At 43.7% G+C, this 17,500-nt stretch overlaps 1 protein-coding gene across 2 annotated transcripts in view; it reads left to right on the top strand.

The window, feature by feature from the left end:
* LOC110175768 (uncharacterized) overlaps nt 1–17,494 on the top strand; it is a 19,383-nt gene extending 1,889 nt beyond the window's left edge. The window contains exons 2-6 of one of the 2 annotated variants that reach the window (XM_055157150.1): nt 367–513; nt 10,583–11,815; nt 13,518–16,028; nt 16,128–16,193; nt 17,013–17,494. In XM_055157150.1, coding sequence (XP_055013125.1) covers nt 10,630–11,815; nt 13,518–16,028; nt 16,128–16,193; nt 17,013–17,050 — 3,801 coding nt within the window. In that variant the 5' untranslated portion in view covers nt 367–513; nt 10,583–10,629 and the 3' untranslated portion in view covers nt 17,051–17,494. Of the gene's footprint in view, nt 1–366; nt 514–6,541; nt 6,577–10,582; nt 11,816–13,517; nt 16,029–16,127 lie in introns of both variants that reach the window. The other variant, XM_055157151.1, reaches the window with a different exon arrangement.
* Nucleotides 17,495–17,500: the final 6 nt, after the last annotated feature.

Below are 17,500 nucleotides of genomic sequence, written 5' to 3'. Positions count from 1 at the left end.
TTTTTTTTTTACAGTTATAGAGGCATTTTTTTGTTTTTCTTTTGTTCTGAAATTGTGGGTTGTTTACAAACTAATATTTCTAGAGTCTGAGGAGGATTTCTTTTAGAGGAAGGAGCTCGCTGGTGTCACGATATGCAAAATATAATCACATTTCTCTCCCTTCAGATTAAGAGTTTAGTGCTTTGCTCATCAACGCTGCTGAAATCTGTCATGTTTTTAAGTCCCTTCACTGACTCGTGCGGTCGCGTGAAATGTCCCGTATTTGTGCTTTATGACCTGAATCGGAGTCAGATCCGGCACTTCGCCCGAGGCTGACTGTCGCTGATGGTGAAGTTTTATAATTTTCTTGTTTTTTTTTTTCCAAAGTCCCGGAGCTCTAAAGACGCCGCGGTGTGAAGACGTGACCCCCGCCGCACCTGTCTCACCTGTCGCACCTGTCTCACCTGTCGAGGGCGGGTGCAGCGGTGTGAACACCGGAGCTCGATGGTGGACTGGTCCCTGAACGAGGAGCGGGTAAATTTCTCGGTTATCGTCCCCGTGGTCATTTAAGAGCTTTATTGTTCTGTACTCATTCCTGGAACAATTTCCCTGTTTAAATCAGAGCTTTAATTCAGATTTAAAATAATTTAATTCTGAATAAAAATGAATTCTGCTTTAAATAGATCACGTAAACACTTAATTCCTAATGATTATTCAGAATTAAACTTAAATCCGAATTAAGTAGATGGTTTATTCTGATTTTAAAGCTGAATTAATTTATTCTGTGATCATGTAAACTAGGGATGGGCATGATTAGTCGATTAATCGATAATTGATCATTACGAATTTCATCGATTACGTACATTTTAAATCGACAAACCGAATGTAGGTTGCTGTGTGTAATGTGACCAAACAGGTGTGGACATGTGTGTCTGCATCAGAAGGAGCGAGACACAGTCAGTCTGTAATAGGGACGGGCATTCAATGAAATTTTCTTAATTGATCGTTGGAAGAATTAACGATCGATTATCGATTAAACATGAACGTTTTTACATTAAAATGATCATCATTATTATTACTATCTGCACTAATCTGCAGAAATAAATTCAACTTTACGACATATAAACATAACGACTCTAGATCCACATCAGCTGTTTGACATTATAATGTGTTTAATTCAGTTTTGTTCAAATCTCACAGAAACAAAACTTAAAACCACATCACTAATTTACATAAACTAAGTGAAGATAAAACTCCAGCTCTTGTGTCGCTGATGTGGTTCAACTTGTGTTGGATTAAAAGACATGACTCAGGTGAATACAGGTCAGTGTGACCAGATTTGTGTTTGTCAAAACCAGGACAGCGTACGGGGGGAGGGGGGCGGGGCCTCGTCATCCACATTGAGCGACTCTCACCTGGAAAAACTTTTTCCCACTGGACACAGAAACATATGTGCTGCTTTATCCACTGTGCACATGGACTCACACTTGTCCCAACGCAACGGAAAAGTGTGGAATTTCTTCTACAAATCCTGGTTAAATCCACATTTGTGCTTCGGTTCGTTACAGACTGACCCACTGTTTGTGTCTCGCTCCTTCTGATGCAGAGACACATGTACACACCTGTTTGGTCACGACACACAAACATACATTCAGTTTGTCCATTAAAATGAACGTAATCGATGAAATTCTTAATGATCAATTATCGATTAATCGACTAATCATGCCCATCCCTAATCTGTAACGAACCGAAGCACAAATGTGGATTTAACCAGGATTTGTAGAAGAAATTCCACACTTTCCGTTGCGTTGGGACAAGTGTGAGTCCATGTGCACAGTGGATAAAGCAGCACATATGTTTCTGTGTCCAGTGGGAAAAAGTTTTTCCGGGTGAGAGTCGCTCAATGTGGATGACGAGGCCCCGCCCCCCTCCCCCCGTACGCTGTCCTGGTTTTGACAAACACAAATCTGGTCACACTAACCTGTATTCCGTCATGCCGAGTCGTGCCGCATCATCGACACAAGAGCATTTTTTATTTTATTTTTTTCCCCTTCGCTTAGTTTATGTAAATGAGTGATGTGGTTTTAAGTTTTGTTTCTGTGAGATTTGAACAAAACTGAATTAAACACATTATAATGTCAAACAGCTGATGTGGATCTAGAGTCGTTATGTTTATATGTCGTAAAGTTGAATTTATTTCTGCAGATTAGTGTAGATAGTAATAATAATGATGATCATTTTAATATAAAAACGTTAATGATGAATTGATAATTGCTTAATTCTCCCGACGATCGATTTAGAAAATTTAATCGAATGCCCATCACTATTGTAAACGTTTATTCCGCTTAAATAATAATTCCGGTCGTTCAGTGCATGTGCGTTGGGTCACACTTCTGACGTGACGATGCACTGGTGAAAAAAGGTGGTGCAAAACATCTGGACAGAAACGCGAATCCCAGTTGGTTATTCGGTCGGTTGTTGGAAGCGTCTGTTCTCTGTGCTCTTGGTTCTTCCCCGGGGAAAACTCTTCTCAGGCCGAGGCTCCAGCTCATCTGGACTCGACCTGAACCGGAGCTGCTCCCGCTGGTTCAGAAGTCCGGGTTCGGTCTGTTCTCTCGCTCGTACAAACTGGGGACCAGCGATACGCATTCCCACACGTAACAACAAACCGAGATGACCAAAAACCAGTAGCAGCTGAAGTGTTTTCTTCCGGTCGACGTAAATACGTTCGTGTCTCTGTCCAATCAGAACCTTCCCCACTGCCAGACGTTGAGCGGAATTAAATAAAGCCGATTTAACGTGTTTTCCGTGTAAACCTTAATTCGGAATTATTAATTACATGTAAACTCAAAGGAGAGTAATTTCATTTGGAATTAATTAAATCGGAATTAGAAAACATCATGTAAACGTGGCCAGTAACTTTTGAAATGCACCGTATTTGTTGTGGTTCTACAGCAGATGGAAGACTTTAGAGGAAGATGGTTTTTGTTGTTGTTGTTGTTGTTTTTTTTTTTTTTTTTAATGGCTTTGATTCAAATTCTGGTTATATTCAGAAAATTAAAACTGAAGCCCGTTTTTTATTATTAAGGAGTGAAGGAAGCTGTTGTGAGGAGAGAATTACATTAGGAGCTTAATGACGCTTCAGTTTGACTCGTAAACCAGCGAACCTCACGAAGGAACGAGGCCGATTCACTCAAACTCCTCCATTTCTGTTAACTGAGTCTCAAACCAGCACCGTCGAACTGAAAAGGACTAACGGAGGGAGCAGACTTTTAAAAACACTTTTTGTGTTTGTGTTAAACTGTCCCTGGTCCGATCTAGGTTTAGTCCCCGGTTTGATCCTGGTTTTAGTCCCTGGTTGGATCCCGGTTTAGTCCCTGGTTGGGTCCCGGTTTAGTCCCTGGTTGGGTCCCGGTTTAGTCCCTGGTTGGGTCCCGGTTTAGTCCCCTGGTTGGATCCCGGTTTAGTCCCCAGGTTGGATCCCGGTTTAGTCCCCAGGTTGGATCCTGGTTTAGTCCCCAGGTTGGATCCCGGTTTAGTCCCCAGGTTGGATCCCGGTTTAGTCCCCAGGTTGGATCCGGGTTTGGTCCCCGGTTTGATCCGGGTTTAGTCCCTGGTTTGGTCCCTGGTTTGATCCGGGTGTGGTCCCTGGTTTGGTCCCTGGTGTGGTCCCTGGTTTGATCCGGGTGTGGTCCCTGGTGTGGTCCCGGGTTTGATCCTGGTTTGATCCCGGTTTGATCCGGGTTTGATCCTGGTTTGAGCCCTGGTTTAGATCCGGGTTTGATCCCTGGTTTAGTCCCTGGTGTGGTCCCGGGTTTGATCCGGGTGTGGTCCCTGGTGTGGTCCCTGGTGTGGTCCCTGGTGTGGTCCCTGTTTGGTCCCTGGTTTGGTCCCTGGTGTGGTCCCTGGTGTGGTCCCTGGTTTGATCCGGGTTTGATCCCTGGTTTGATCCGGGTGTGGTCCCTGGTGTGATCCCTGGTTTGATCCCTGGTTTAGTCCCTGGTTTGATCCGGGTTTGATCCCTGGTTTAGTCCCGGGTTTGATCCCTGGTTTGGTCCCGGGTTTGGTCCCGGGTTTGATCCCGGGTTTGGTCCCTGGTTTAGTCCCTGGTTTGATCCCTGGTGTGGTCCCGGGTTTGATCCGGGTTTGATCCCTGGTTTAGTCCCGGGTTTGGTCCCGGGTTTGATCCGGGTTTAGTCCCTGGTTTGATCCCTGGTGTGGTCCCGGTTTGGTCCCTGTTTTGACCCTGGTGTGTGTCCCTGGTGTGGTCCCTGGTGTGGTCCCTGGTGTGATCCCGGGTTTGATCCCGGGTTTGGTCCCTGGTTTGGTCCCTGGTTTGATCCTGGTTTGATCCCTGGTTTAGTCCCTGGTTTGATCCGGGTTTGGTCCCTGGTTTGATCCGGGTTTGGTCCCTGGTTTGATCCGGGTTTGATCCCTGGTTTAGTCCCTGGTTTAGTCCCTGGTTTAGTCCCTGGTTTGTCCCGGGTTTGGTCCCGGGTTTGGTCCCGGGTTTGGTCCCGGGTTTGGTCCCGGGTTTGGTCTGTCCAGGTCACATGGGGCCAAAAAGAGTCACTTGAAGCTGCAGTGTGAACGTGGTCTGAATGTTCTGATGTTCAGAAATCGTTTCAGGTCGAAGGATGATGTGGTTAAAATGGCGCTGACAGAGAAAGTGTCACTGATGTCATGAAGTTCTGGTTGTTGTGTAAGAATTTAGTTCAGAAGATTGAATCCAGAACCAGAGCTCTGACTCCTCCACGTGCGATGAAAGACGGACCGAGTCTCCGTAACGGACGACTTTATCCACTGGTCGCTGACACAAGTGAGAGACTTGAGACAAATGGTCCCGACGGTCGAGCAGCAACTGGTGTCGTAAAAGTGTTTCGTTACAACTTTAACTTTAGTCACAACATACAAAGTTCACTGGGTCCATAAACTTTAAACTTTAACACCTAAAGAAAAAACAAAAACAAACTCATCCTCACAAGAAACTCACAAGAAACTCACAAGAAACTCACAAGAAACTCACAAGAAACTCACAAGAAACTCACAAGAAACTCACAAGAAACTCACAAGAAACTCTGGTGCGATTATCAATTAACCAAAAACAAAAACACACCATCAGTCACAAAGAACAGAAGACAAAATAAACCCACGACCAGTGTGGAAGGAACAGATTACATGTACCAGAGTAATCAGAGTACAAATGACGAGTAACTGTATTCAGTTACAGTTACTGTTTCAGTGAGTGGTAATTGGATTACAGTTACTTTGTTGAAATAAATGAATTACACAGAGGGATTTTCCGGTTTTCACATTTTGGGCTATATCCTTTTTTTTTTTTAAACTGACACTAAACTAGGTCTAAACCAGGGACTAAAACTAGGTCTAAACCAGGGACTAAAACTAGTTCTAAACCAGGGACTAAAACTAGTTCTAAACCAGGGACTAAAACTAGTTCTAAACCAGGGACTAAAACTAGTTCTAAAACCAGGGACTAAAACTAGTTCTAAACCAGGGACTAAAAAGGGACTAAAACTAGGTCTAAACCAGGGACTAAAACTAGGTCTAAACCAGGGACTAAAACTAGGACTAAAACTAGTCTAAACCAGGACTAAAACTAGTTCTAAACCAGGGACTAAAACTAAACCAGGACTAAAACTAGTTCTAAACCAGGGACTAAAACTAGGACTAAACTAAAACCAGGACTAAACTAGAAACCAGGGACTAAACTAGGAAAACCAGGGACTAAAACTAGACTAAACCAGACTAAACTAGGTCTAAACCAGGGACTAAAACTAGGACTAAACCAGGGACTAAACTAGGACTAAACCAGGGACTAAAACTAGGTCTAAACCAGGGACTAAAACTAGTTCTAAACCAGGGACTAAAACTAGTTCTAAACCAGGGACTAAAACTAGTTCTAAACCAGGGACTAAACCAGGGACTAAAACTAGGTCTAAACCAGGGACTAAAACTAGGTCTAAACCAGGGACTAAAACTAGGTCTAAACCAGGGACTAAACCAGGGACTAAACCAGGGACTAAACCAGGGACTAAACCAGGGACTAAACCAGGGTTTCAAACCAGGGTTTCAAACCAGGGTCTCAAACCAGGAGTAAAATCAGGTTTTAACAGGACTAAACCAGGACTAAACCATGCCGCGTGGACAGTGTTTCTTCGTCTTCTATCAATAATATTTTTAATTTGGTTCAGTAAAATCTGGACTTTTTATTTTCTTTTTATCAGACCAAACTTCTTATGTTCAGATTTCCTCGTCTTTGTTTCTCTACAGCAAATCAAGTAATCCAAAGTATTCAGATTACATTACTCACTTTAAGTACCTTAATGGATTATGTTACAAACTACATTTTGGTGTGTGTAATCTGTAATCTGTAGGGGATTACATTTTAAAAGTAAACTTCCCAACACTGTCCACGAAGAACGTTCCACATGTTTTCAACTTAAAATTTTCCATAAACTTGCATTTTGTTCCTATTTAATAACGAAAAGCTTCTGTTTGATTCGACAAAATTTAATATTTTCTGTGTTCTGTGCATTTAAAGTTTCTTGATAATCGGGGCCTGGAGCAGAGATGCAGGTTTGTGTTTTTCTCGTTGCTTCCTTTGCGTCTGGGCTGGGCCTCGTTTGCTTTTATTCCCCTTTTTGAATGTTAGGGGAAGTTGTGGTTGAAGTTAAACGTTAACATGAACTGTGCACCTGGCGCTTGCAAACTGTCACACAACGGACAACCGTTGCCATCTTAAAGGTTGTATGGAGGATTTTTTTTATTTTTTTTTTAGTTTCAAATTGTCAATGAAAGTTTAAAATACCATTACAGAGACGCAGCAGCCTTGTGATTATGATGACCAAAAAAAAAAAAAGAATGAAAATCTATCAACTGTGGATGTGTCGAGGTCAGATAATCAGCCAATAGAAAACGAGGCTCCCTCATTTTCTATTGGCTGTTAGGTCGTCAATCAAACTCCCTACGTTTCTAGTGTAACTGACTCGCCAGCGCGCTGGGATTACGTGGTTTATGCGGCGGGTCTTAGAGGTTTTTTTAAACTGTTGCTTCCTCGCATTTCGCACAAAGTTTGTTGCGATGTCGGACGAGAATCTACGACCAGTTCGCCGCAAAAGAAAGTCCGTTTTTGAGGTCGCCGAAAGAAGAAAAGGGGAAAAGGAGCGAAGACGAACTGAGGTGATTCTTGGAAATTCCTTCCAGCGATGGCGCGAATGAAGCAGACGAAGGGTCTAAAAACTGTCGCGTCGGTCGCTAAATTACTTCTAGACAGGAAACTTCAACAGTATTTCTGAACACGCACTGGCTGTAAACAAGTCTAGAGTAAAGAGGTGTTTCTACTGAGGAGCTGTGGAGGAGGAAGGTGGTGTCACGCAGGCACAACATTTAAAAAGGACTCGCTGTATTTCTCTTTCCTTTTTTAAAAAATAAAATAAAATCCTCTATACAAACTTTAAACCTTTCAGTGTAGATTTAGTGCACCCCCTGTAGTTCTGTCAAAATCACTAAATAAATGTATTTTGCAGTGTGATGGAAAAATACTGACAGAAAATTTACTCTAAACGATAATACTGAACCCGGTAAACACTTGTAAATGTTTAATACTGGGAAGGAAAAAATAAGCTGCAATGAATTATTTAGTAACCTCAAAGACTCTTTATAGTGAAGAGTTTAACCCACAATTCAGAGGAGTGCACTAAAACTACGGTAAAAGTTAAATGTGCTTATGCCACGGCCCCCTGGCATTTCTCCGCCTGTTCACCCTCTGAAAATGTGATTTCTGTGTTGTTGCATGAAACTACTCCCTTCAATCTCGGGTCGAATCAGTTCAGCAGTTTTCCTGTTGCTATGTTGATGCAAATTTGAAATACAGCGGCGCACGGCAGCCTCACTGTCTGCGTCACTACTTCCTGGAAAAACTCTGTGGTTTTTCTGAACGATAACATGTTCAAAAATAAAGCGGAGAACGGAGCTGTGGGCGGAAGTCGCCTGCAACCTGTTAAAAAGCACAAATACAATTTCAGCAGAGGACGTTTGTGTCTCAGTGTTAATGTTGAGACATAATAAAACACCACAAACTGAAGTAATTGGGTTTTAATTTAATTCAAATTTGAATAGGTTTATTTTATGTTTTACGATTTTAATAAGTGTGTGTTGGCTTTGATCACAGTGAGATGACGCGTTCGTGTCCTGTTAATGTGCAGAAGTTAAGCACTGGGATTCTCTCTGACCGCGGTGTGGAGTTAAGTGCGATGTCTCTTCCGGGTTCATCATTTGATTGCAACAAGATTATGAGCCTGGATCTGTGGTTATACCTGTGTCAGGAAGTGCACGAGGGTTGAGGTGTTAGTGGTGACGAGGATTAGTTTCTCGCAGTATCAAAAAGCAGCAGCAGTATCAGTTTCATTACCGTCATTAAAAAATATCTGCAGCGCATAAGGACCTAATGTAGGTGAGTTTCATTGTTGACAAAGGCGCACGTTGCATGCTGGGAATTATTTTGGTCGGCGGCAAGAAACACTAATTCAACATGACGGACGGAGCGAGAAAGCACGTAAAGGGTATTGATCCCGGTTATTTATCCACTCTAACGGCAGAGGACCCAAGACCATTTGACCAGAAATTGGTCATAAATATCGACGGACGACAAATCACCCTTTTCAACCCCGACAGAGTCTGGACCAAACCAAATTTCTGGTCAGAATCTCCAACTACTTGGACAAATATTCACTTGGGTGATATCCACAATGACTTGGTGGAAACTCCTGGGCCATTCACAGCAGAAAAGATGAAAACCTCCAAGAGTCTCGATGTGTTGTTGAACTTGTTGGAGTCCACGGTTTGTTAGGATCTTCTACGTTTGCTCTGTGGATGTTTGAAAGTCGTTTAATTCACCGTTAGCGGTTCTTTTCACTCAGAATACGAAAAAGACATTTTCCTTCTATTTGTGCATCCGATAATGCAGCAGGAATTTACCATTATTGGGGATAAGTACGTGAGGTTACGCACTGTGTTTGACGCTACCGTGTTTATTGCCTCCGACCAAAGTATTTCCCAGCATGCAACGCGGGCTTTTGTCAACAATGATGTCAGCTGAAATTCTCTTATATAATTTATTGATACCTACATTTGTTTGCTCAGCACAAATGAATGTGTGGTTTTATTTTAGTTTAATGTTTCATGATTTAAAACTAATAGTGTCTGTAATTAGTGACGGGCGAGTGGAGCCTCGTGAAGCATCGACGCCTCAGTCAATATCGCCTCAAATGGTTCGACTTGTCTGAGGCCTCGGAGAAACACTGACCTCTAGTGGACAAACTTAACCATTGCAAACCAGCACACAACCCATGATTTGGGAACCCAAAACTCTATTTTCTATTTTATTAGAATATATACTATTTATGACTTCTCTTTTGAACATTTAAAGAAATACAACAATTTATATATACATGCTGTAAAAAAAACAGGTGTTACCTTGTTAGGTGGAATTAAATCAAAGTGATCCCAAACCATGGATCGCTTTTTTCCCACTTGTAGATGCCGTCAAAAATGAAACGAACGCCAAAAGTCGTGAAAAGTCGCCAAAATCACCACTAACGTCACACAATCCTCCTCACTACCCAACATTTTTTAAGAAATATTGGTGCATCTTTTATACTGTAGCAGTTTAGCGCTTGTCAAACCACGGAAGTGCGCTGAGCACTCTGAACCAATCACAGAGCGGAACATTCGCTGAGCCAATGAAACGCTTCGATACACTGAAGCATTCGACACGCAGAGTGAAGCAGTAGGGCGAGGGACCCACACTTCCACACTTTGGTCACGTGAGCGGCTGCTGTGAGACGAGCTCCGAGGCAGAGCTCCGGAGCAGTTTGTTTCAGAAAGAATGAGACGGGCAAATGAGACTGAGCTCTGGAGCACATCACTGTCTATAATGTTTAACTGTGTGGGGAGACAACGTTCGATTAGTTTCGTTCCATTGTCACGTGACTCTCATAAGAGACAAAGACAAGACGACAAGTTCGGCCACAAGCAAAAAAAAATACTAGAATACAAATACTTCTGCAGTTTGTTAGCGTTTTGGCTTCAGGCCACATTTGTGTATATTTTACAGAAATGAAACTTAAAGCCACATGGCTCATTTGCATAAACTGTAAGCGCTGATAAAAACAGCTCTTTCCTTGTGTCATTGATGCGGATCAGCTTCTGTTGGACTAAAGGACATGACTCAGTGGAATATGAGTGTTCTTTCTGTGACAGAGGGGTGTTCTGCTGATGGTGAGTCTGTCCTGTGATAGTATCAAGTTGGAGATGGTTCATATGAAACTTTTCCAAGATTATACCCCGGTAAGATCCTGAGAAGGTTTAACCCCAGTGGTGACTTGTGGTGGTGCATTTGATTTGAGTTTGTGGTTGAACATACTGCTGTGAAGTTTTATCATGTAACATCTCACTGAAGAGCTTTAATCCTTGAAGAATAAGTGTAGTCATATTTATTGTGACTGATCTAACCCCTGAATAACACTCAATGGTTCATACAAATTACTCAAACTAATACCATCTTTTCTTTACTTTTTTCTAGACATGTAATGGAGTAACAGGACCATTTGTTCAAAGACTTCTCTGGCTATGCCCTCTGGGCTTCACCACAGGAAAGATCTGGCCTCCACTGCGTTTTACCACCATCAGACCAATGCAGAGGCAGCAGTCTCTCCCTGCTCTGCTGCCATGTCTTTGGCCACTCTTCAAACCATGGTGGACTCATTACGTGTTTCACCTTCAAACGTGCAAAGCTCGACTCATTCAAGTCAGAAAGCTACAAGTTATGGACAGAGACTATTACCTGTTCACAAGGGACTGACGTCAGACAGTGATCCTGTGAGCGCTAGTACGAGCGATGAAAGGCTCCTAGATAACAAGAGGTGGTATTACTTAACGAACAGTAATGCCTCACCTTCCCAGCAACTGAACGGAACACTTCAGCCCTTAGCCGACAGCTCCGTTGGCTCTGCCATGACCAGCGCACAGTCCTCCGGTACTAAACCATCCCTGGACGACGATCAGATCCTGTACCTGATTGAGAACAAGCTTAAAAAGTTCAGAGTCAAAATGAAAGCGTTGAAGGAGCAAGGTTCCCCTGACGCTTCGAACGGTAAGGCTTCAGGTTCTCCTCAGGGCAGCTCACCCATCACGCCATCTGCCTCTGCTGCAGAGAACCTCACAGTGAGGACTCTGAGGGACGAAGAGTGTTCAGAAGGCAGCGGACAAAATCCAGGGAGGATGCGACTGGAGAGCGCACCAGCGCTGGAGGGGACGCCAATGGAGAGGGCACCGGTGCCGGAGGGGACGCGACTGGAGAGGGCACCAGTGCCGGAGGGGACGCCAACGGAGAGGGCACCGGTGCCGGAGGGGACGCGACTGGAGAGGGCCCCGGTGCCGGAGGGGACGCGACTGGAGAGGGCCCCGGTGCCGGAGGGGACGCGACTGGAGAGGGCCCCGGTGCCGGAGGGGACGCGACCAGAGGGGGCCCCGGTGCCGGAGGGGACGCGACCAGAGGGGGCCCCGGTGCCGGAGGGGACGCCAACGGAGAGGGCCCCGGTGCCGGAGGGGACGCCAACGGAGAGGGCCCCGGTGCCGGAGGGGACGCCAACGGAGAGGGCCCCGGTGCCGGAGGGGACGCCAACGGAGAGGGCCCCGGTGCCGGAGGGGACGCGACTGGAGAGGGCCCCGGTGCCGGAGGGGACGCGACTGGAGAGGGCCCCAGTGCCGGAGGGGACGCGACTGGAGAGGGCCCCGACTGACAAGCATTTCACAGGTACAGGCAGTGAGATATAATAGGGGACAAGAGATCGTCGCCATGGTAGCCTATAATAAATATACATACAATATAATATAATTCAATATAGTAAAAAAAATAAAAAATGTATTCGAATCCAGTTTATTTATGAAACCCTATTAAAAACGACAGAGTTGGCCAAAGTGTTATACACAAAAAACATGTATAATACAGTGAAAAAATATATTTAGCAGTTATTGAACAATAAGACCTCAAAACTATTTAAAAGCCAAAGAACTCAAGTGTGATTTAAAAGCAAGAAGAGAGTTGACTTATGTGAACAGATTTTATAGTATTGTATATAAGTTGCTCTGGAGTATAAGTCGCACCAGCCAAAAAATGTGTAATGAAGAAAAACATATAAACCGCACTTCTTGGGGTTATAGTAATAACAATAGAACGAAGAACAGGCTGAATCGGCGTCTTCATCCATCCATCCATCCATTAATTCAATTCTTCATCTTCGGTGTCACTTTAGAGCAACTCGGCCTCGACCTCCGGAGGTAAACAGAGCGCCGCAAACTGTTCCTCTGGTTTCGGGGTCACTGAAGTCCAGGCTTTGTCCATCCATCCAGTGACTTCAGGAAAGTTTCATGGTACATCCTCCCGGTTCCCGTGAAGCTGTGTTCTCCAGTCCCTCACAAGTTTCTCGCTCACACCGAACTTTCTTTCTGCTGCTCGATTAGTTTTTAGCTGAATATTTCACGACTTGCAGCAGGACACAGGCTCTTTCTGCAGTAGAGTCAAGTGACGGTGGTACAGGAGGAACAGATACTGGGACACAAGCCTAGAGCATATATACAAGTCCCAGGAAATGCCCAAACCAAGAAAAAAAGTGTGACTTATACTCCGAAAAATATAGTAATAGGCACGTAGTAAGCAGATATCAGTGGTTAGTTTCACATGGTGCATTATCACGCAGCATAGATTCATTTTCATTATAAAATATATAAAACAGTGCAGTGTTTTTAGATCAATATTCATCCTGCATTATTAGGACTCAGTTACACCATTATATGTCCATTTTGAACAATTAAATTAATTAATTTTATGTCTGCCGCATTTGCTACAGCAACAGAACGCTCCTTCTTTCTAGGCCTTTTAATGCATCATTGGCTACACCCTTCTCAAAATCACTTTCCTCTCTCTAAAATTATAGTTTTTTTTGTATTGCTGGAGAATTTACATACCGTATTTTCCGGGCTATTAGACGCGCTCTAATCGCATCAAAAAACGACCACACGCCCCACAATCCAGAATGCCCCATACACGAACCCACTCAAGTGTCCCAGCACGACTTCAGTAAACTACAAAGCCGCAAACACACAAACACACACGGAGCAGACAGCGACCGCACAGAGACACACACCCACAGACACACTCATCACTCCACGCCGACGAGGAACGGAACAGAGGAACGAACCGAAAAAGCGAGCGCAATGTGCCACTTCTAGACACGACTGAACAACTGAGTCACTGCGAAATAGACCATTTAATGACAGTGCATCTTATAATTCAGAGCGACTAATAGTGCGGAAAATACGGTACTCAAACTACTGCTACTACTTTGTTTTTAGTGAACATTAGCACTATTCATGTCCATCAGCTGTAAGTTCAGTTCTTTGGATGAGGTAGTAACTGAAGTGGGAATTGGATAACGTTCATCTTTTTACGTCCACAGAGCGCGACCAGATCATCACAGCTCTAATTCACTCAAACATGGAGGACAAGGAGAAGGATGATTCCACGGGCCTCAGGGCCCCGTTCAGTTCACCACCGGGAGAACTCGTCACTCAGAACCTGGACTCCACCGCGCACCACACACCGCCCGATCACGGACACAACGGTGCGGCAAACGACCACAGTACGCCAAAGGATGTCATGAAGGGAGTGGACGCCGCCACTGTGATTGCCGACTCAACGCTAAGCAGGTCGATTCAAGCGTTAGCACTTAGAACTGACGACCAGCAACCCTTTGGTACAGATTCAGACAATGAAGCTTCTCACACAGTTGAAACATCAAAATTAAGTAAATCCAACTCGTCTGCTGGTCTTGAAAACTTGGCTCTCAGCTCCTTTCAGATCGTTAACGTTAACAAAGTCCCTGATGTTACATCCTCTGTCGCAGATTACCAACAAGTAACTGCGCCTGAACCACAACGAAAAGAACTGACGGCAGAAAGAGTAGAAATAGGGGTTCAGGCTGGTGAGGGCAGAATAGAAATGGACAACACTGACGGGTCGAGTATCCCGGGATATCCAGAGTTTGAAGACATAACAGAGGAGTCCACACCTAATAAACCTCAAATGAGTACGTTAACGCGGTCTCCAAAACAGCTCACAAATGCAAAAACTAGTACAAATGTTACATCAGAACCAGCAGAAAGGCCGACACCCAAACGACAAGAACCAGAAGCTCCACTCAGATGCTCTTGTCCATACCTCGTTGAGACCGATGATGGTTTTAAAACGGTACCCTGTCCAAAATGTGCCCAAGCGACGCCGTTCCCAAAACGGGAAGAACAATCCGAGGAGGAGTCCGATTCAGAGGAAGTGATACTGTTTGTGACCGACTTGGTTCTAGAGGATGAGATCATTGTTTTGGACTCTAGCGATGACGAGGGAGCGGAGGATGTTTCCAGTGCAGAGCAGCAGGATCCAGACCCTATTTTCCGGAGAGTCGAAGAGTTTGAAACTTTTGACAGTTTTTATCAATCAAAAGTTGGACAACTCCAAAAGAACTTATCAAATCCTCTTGTAGCTACAGGAGCCAAACTAGGAGCTCCTGCTGAATCTGAGCCATCACGTCGCAATTTACCTAAAAATTTACCTGTTGAAAAGATTGATTCTGAGCAGGTGTTGCCTCACTGTAGTTCACAGAAACAATGGAACGCTGCTGAAAAGGATTCTGAAATGGCACCAGCCCCTAAACTTGTGGGAATTTTTGAAAAGTTTTCTCCTGAACTGATGCAGACCCCTCACTGTAACATGAACGACAGCAGTGACACAGACGATAGTTCGGATTACCCTTCACACACACAGCCCAACTATCTCGCTGTGTCCGATATGGTCGACGCCCCGTCTCCACACTCCTATGACTACACCGGTGAAGATCATGAAGAGTCACTCCAAGCTTCTCCTGAAATTACACAGGATACTTCAGATTGGTTTCCTGCTTTGAGTCCAGACAGTGAAAGTGAAGTAGAACCAGCAAAACCCATTGAAAGCACAGAAAGGTCTGAAACGCCTTTCAAAAAGGCAAAGTACAAGTCACGCCGCATCATAGAGAGTGATTCTGAGCCTGAGAATGATCAAGGTGAGAGCGAGACACATTTCCTCTCTGGGTTGCAAGGATCTGAAAAGTCAAGCCCCATTCCTAGTGATTTAGACTGTGACAGTGACGGTGATCAGGTTCATTACAGGAGATTTAGCAAAACCATGTCAGTGACGAGTGAGACTTCCACTCAGCCACGCAAGTCCTGTTTAAAACCTCAACCTAGTTCATCATCTACACACTTACCAAAGCCAAGACCAGAAGCTCATGCCCAGAATGTGTCATCAGTTTCAAGCAAAGTAAACAATGTGGGTCAAAAGATGGCATTCAAACGGCAAAAAACCAAAACAGACCTCAAAGGTGACATACAAGCTAAAAGAAAAAGGACTTCTCTCGACACAGGTAAACAACGACCTGAAATTATGGCAGATCAGGCCTCAGGGTCAAGCATAAATGCTCCAAATTTTTCTTTCATTTTGGGAGGAGAGCAGTACCGTGCATCAAGTCTACCTCCCCCAGACCACAGTCGATTAGCCTCAGACTCCATCAGAAAGACTCAACCAACCCCACAGGGTCCACCAAAATCTCAGGACTCACTTTTAAGTTCAAATGTGAATTCATACAGCACTGTGAAGTCGACACCAGCTAAGCAAGCACTTGTCAGAGGCTGGTCAGACAGCCACATCTCAATCCGGAAAGAGCGGCGAAGGAGCCACGAAGCAGATCAGAGCCAGAACAAGCGGAGAAGGAGCCACGAAGCAGAGTTCTCAAGAACGGTCCAGAATGCAAAGACTAAAAGTCCACTCAAGCCACGGAAGAGACATAACTCTCAAAACCTGGCTCCTCTGATGAAGAAGACCAAACTTCAAGCCAAGACGTTGACCAATGCGGTGCACCACAAAGAGTCCACCACGCCAAGTGTGTTCTGTTTGATTTCTGTTTAATAATTGCTCATTTTGACGTTGGACCTGACTTACATTGGACTTGAATGCATCTTCCTGATCCTTGTAATTCTAGGTGAAGTGAATGTCGGTGAGAGGTACAAGTGGAAAGAAAAGATGCCAGCAAAAGAGCATATGGATGGTAAGATGTATGATGATTTATTAAACAAAGAAGAATGAGGTTATGAATGCACGCACGTACTAAACAAATGAAATGGAAAAACATTTAGATTGAAAGTTTTAGTTTGGCACACAATTCAGTTTTAGTGTCACAATCCCAAAATATATTTAACGGCAGAGTTGCTGCATCTGTGACAGAAACAAATTTTATTTTAGTGGGAAAATCTGTTTTATTTGTGAGGAAAAAAATCCCCATCAGTACATGGAAAGTAAAGGTGAAGGGATGTGCCACACATTTCCTGTACTCTCATGAAACTATGACCTAAATTCTGAAATCTTGAGTAGAGTCATAGTGATACATTTTTGCCAAAAATAAAGTCGACATGTTTAGGGGCAGATGCAGAATCAAAGCGACTGTAGACCAAAAAGAATGGTGCTCGGAGTTAAAAGGGTTTATAAAAGCCCAGAGAGAATGTCAAACTATGACACTAAGTGTTGGAGGAGGCAGATCTGAGTCTGAGCCGTAGGAGGAGCTTCTGCCCACTTCAAAACCTCTGTGCTTCAGGAAGTAAATTTCCATTTTCCCTTTGTTTTTCCCCATAGAAAAACATTCCAATTTTAAGATTTTAAAGACATAATATGGTCTTACCATTTATGTGGCAACTAATGTCCATAATGTGGTTTTCAGTCAATTTTTTGTTTATAAAGTTTCAAAAACAGATTCTAAATTAAAGTATAGGTCTTATGATTGTTAGGGAGCACAGAGATTATCCACAAATTAGCTTTTAAACCTTTAATATTACCATTTCTTTTGGAAATGAATGAGGAAATTTACTTTCAGAATCTTCATCTCAACTAGAGTCTGACTGTTACAGTTGATATTATCAGAGGACCCAGGGCCCTGGAGGCAGAGCCTCAGTGGTGAAGCTCCCACATCTGGTAGTTTCATTACGTATCATGATTAGGATGTTACAAACATGACATATGTTGAATAAGCTTTGAATGTGTAACCATATATGCAGTGTTGGGAAGGTGACTTTTAAAATGTATTCCCCTACAGATTACAGATTACATACCCCAAAATGTAGTTTGTAATGTAATCCATTAAATTAAAGTGAGTAATGTAATCTGAATACTTTGGATTACTTGATATTGTCATGCTTTTTAAAACTACATGAATGTTCCGACCACATCCTGAAAATTCTTGTTTTCTTCAAATTGTCTGTTGAGCCCAAGTCTCTATGTATAAGCAACAGTTTGCTGTAAAGTAGCAAAGACAAGGATCTTAACATAAAATGTTTTGTCTGCTTAAAGACAATAAAAAGCAGA

The sequence above is a fragment of the Boleophthalmus pectinirostris genome, unplaced genomic scaffold (assembly GCF_026225935.1).
Source record: "Boleophthalmus pectinirostris isolate CB_2022bp ecotype Guang Dong unplaced genomic scaffold, ASM2622593v1 HiC_scaffold_21, whole genome shotgun sequence".
NCBI lineage: Eukaryota > Metazoa > Chordata > Actinopteri > Gobiiformes > Gobiidae > Boleophthalmus > Boleophthalmus pectinirostris.
This window is presented reverse-complemented; position numbering and strand designations above follow the sequence as displayed.